Genomic DNA, 2179 nt, shown 5'->3' on the forward strand with positions numbered 1-2179 from the left:
CCCAAGCCGTCGTGCAAGGCGAACCAGGACGCGAGCAAGATGCACCGTTGTTGCACTCTCTGTGCTCTTCATCCCTCCCTCTCTCCTCCCTATCTTACCAAGACATCAGTGACATCCAAAGTCAAGGAATATCTTGATAATGAGCAAGTATCGGTGAGCCCCAGATATCTTCTCCCTTACAAAATCTTATCTCTTTTCAATATTCCACTCATTTTTAAACTATGCCACAAGAAATATTGTTATATATGATCTGTATTTGTAAGATGTGGTAGGCATGAATATTAAATTATGAATCCAGTAGAAAGTACCCCCTAAAAAATATAAGAATGTTTATATTTCTTTAATGAGGAAGTAATTATAATGGATGTTCATCCAAAAAAAATTGTAAATTGGTGCATACATAGCATCCAGCAGCTTCGGGTCCAGCACATCATCTAGCGACAACAAGCCACCGCCCACTTCCCACTACGTGCCCCCTTATCCAGAACACGCCATGCTTCCTCCTCTTCTTCTCCATCCACCCGATGCTCTACCTTCTTTTCTTCTCTATCCAGGGAAGCAACCCCTTCTGTCGGTGAGGAACCATCAGATTTTGGAGCTCCTCCATCGTCGTTCGATCTAGCCTCCTGCTCAGCCGCCGCCCATGCTCCGGACGTCCAGCAGCCTCGCCCCCGACCAACAGCCTCGGATCCGTCCCGATTTGGACGTCCACAGCCTCGCCACCTGCGCCAGGCATGCTTCCCTTCCAAGTCCGTCCGACCCCGCACTGCTCATCCTCGCTGCTTCCTCTGCTCGCGGCTCGCGTTGACTGCAAGGAGGGTAAGCGCCTCGTCCAGCCGCGGCCCACTTGCCTCGGTCGGGCCTGCGGCGGAGGGCCCAGCGCGCGGTGGCGGGGAGCAGCGTCCCCATGCCGTGGTGGCGGAGCCCCTCTCTGGTGGGTGGGTGGCCGACGGGGGCTACATGGTCGGTTTGCAGTGGTGGCTCGGTTGCTCGCCAGATCTGGCAGCGGTGATTGGAGACTTCGCGTTCGTCGGCCTTCTTCTCCGGAGAAGGGGAAGTCGGGGACGAGCCGGCAGCCGCGGCAGTAGGGGATTCGTGGGAGCAGCAGCCGCGGCCAGCGTGGTGGCGGTGGTGCTTCTTGGGCACGGGCTGACGCAGCATCTTGCGCATGTCGTAGGCGTCCTCGCCGTCAGCATAGTACTTGGCCTCGATGTCGTGGATCTGGTAGCCGAGGGTGGAGGTGTAGAGGTTCAAGCCGGCGCGGTTGGAGCGACGGACGTGGAGGAAGACGTACTCGGCGCCGAAGACCTGGTCCATGGCCGCAAGTGGCCTGCAAGGCGGGCCTGTGGCGGAGGCGCGGGAGGCTGTCGGGGCAGTGGTGCTCGGCGTCTGCCTCTGGCGAGATGTGGCTGGCTCGGTTGTGGTGGTGCTGCGTCCAGTGGCGCAAGCTCATCCATCTCTGTACTCTCTCTCTCTCTCTCTCTGGCTGAGCGCTATCCTCGGCTCTGTCTCCACTTCGCGTCGGCCTCAATCGAATCGTTTTCTCTCACTTGTTTCTGGACTGCGGGTTAATTTCTCAGAAACTGGGGGACTTTTTTGCAAAAGTGACAACGACGTACGACCAGAAGCACTCCGTGCTTTATTAATATATATATATATAATATAATATATAATATATAATATATATAATATAATATAATATAATATAATATAATAGGGAAAGAGGGAAATATTATTATTATATATATATATATATATAATATTATTAGGTAAAAAGGTAAAGATAAAGATTTTATAGAATCAGACTAGTAGAATGCCCGTGCGTTGCTACGGGCTTTTGAAATATTTTACAGATGTTATATGAACATAATGCATGTTAAATTTTACATATAGAAAAAAGATAGCACAACCATAACCAGGTAATAATTGAAGTTCACCTCACTTGCAATGTAAAATGACTAAAAAAGGCAATTTGACGATGTATACATATAGAGCGATTATCCAACTAACAATTTGTTACAAATTAAGAATTGCTTGATACGCTTAAAATATTCTCACATAATATCAGGATTGTTGTCTTTAACATCATTCACACGATATTTGATCAAATATAATACAAACTTCTTTCTCAACTCATTCCCATCCTGCGCAAAAACACTATGTAGTTAGCATGAATACT

At 48.9% G+C, this 2179-nt stretch overlaps 1 protein-coding gene across 1 annotated transcript; it reads right to left on the minus strand.

Annotated features, from left to right (window-relative positions):
• Window positions 1-319: 319 nt before the first annotated feature.
• On the minus strand, window positions 320-1605 carry LOC119341680. Its single transcript, XM_037613541.1, has one exon. The coding sequence runs from the start codon at window positions 1315-1317 to the stop codon at window positions 631-633; it is 687 nt and encodes a 228-aa protein (XP_037469438.1). The 5' UTR covers window positions 1318-1605; the 3' UTR covers window positions 320-630.
• Between the last annotated feature and the right edge of the window lie 574 nt (window positions 1606-2179).

This window comes from Triticum dicoccoides, chromosome 7B (genome assembly GCF_002162155.2).
Source record: "Triticum dicoccoides isolate Atlit2015 ecotype Zavitan chromosome 7B, WEW_v2.0, whole genome shotgun sequence".
Classification (NCBI taxonomy): Eukaryota; Viridiplantae; Streptophyta; class Magnoliopsida; order Poales; family Poaceae; genus Triticum; species Triticum dicoccoides.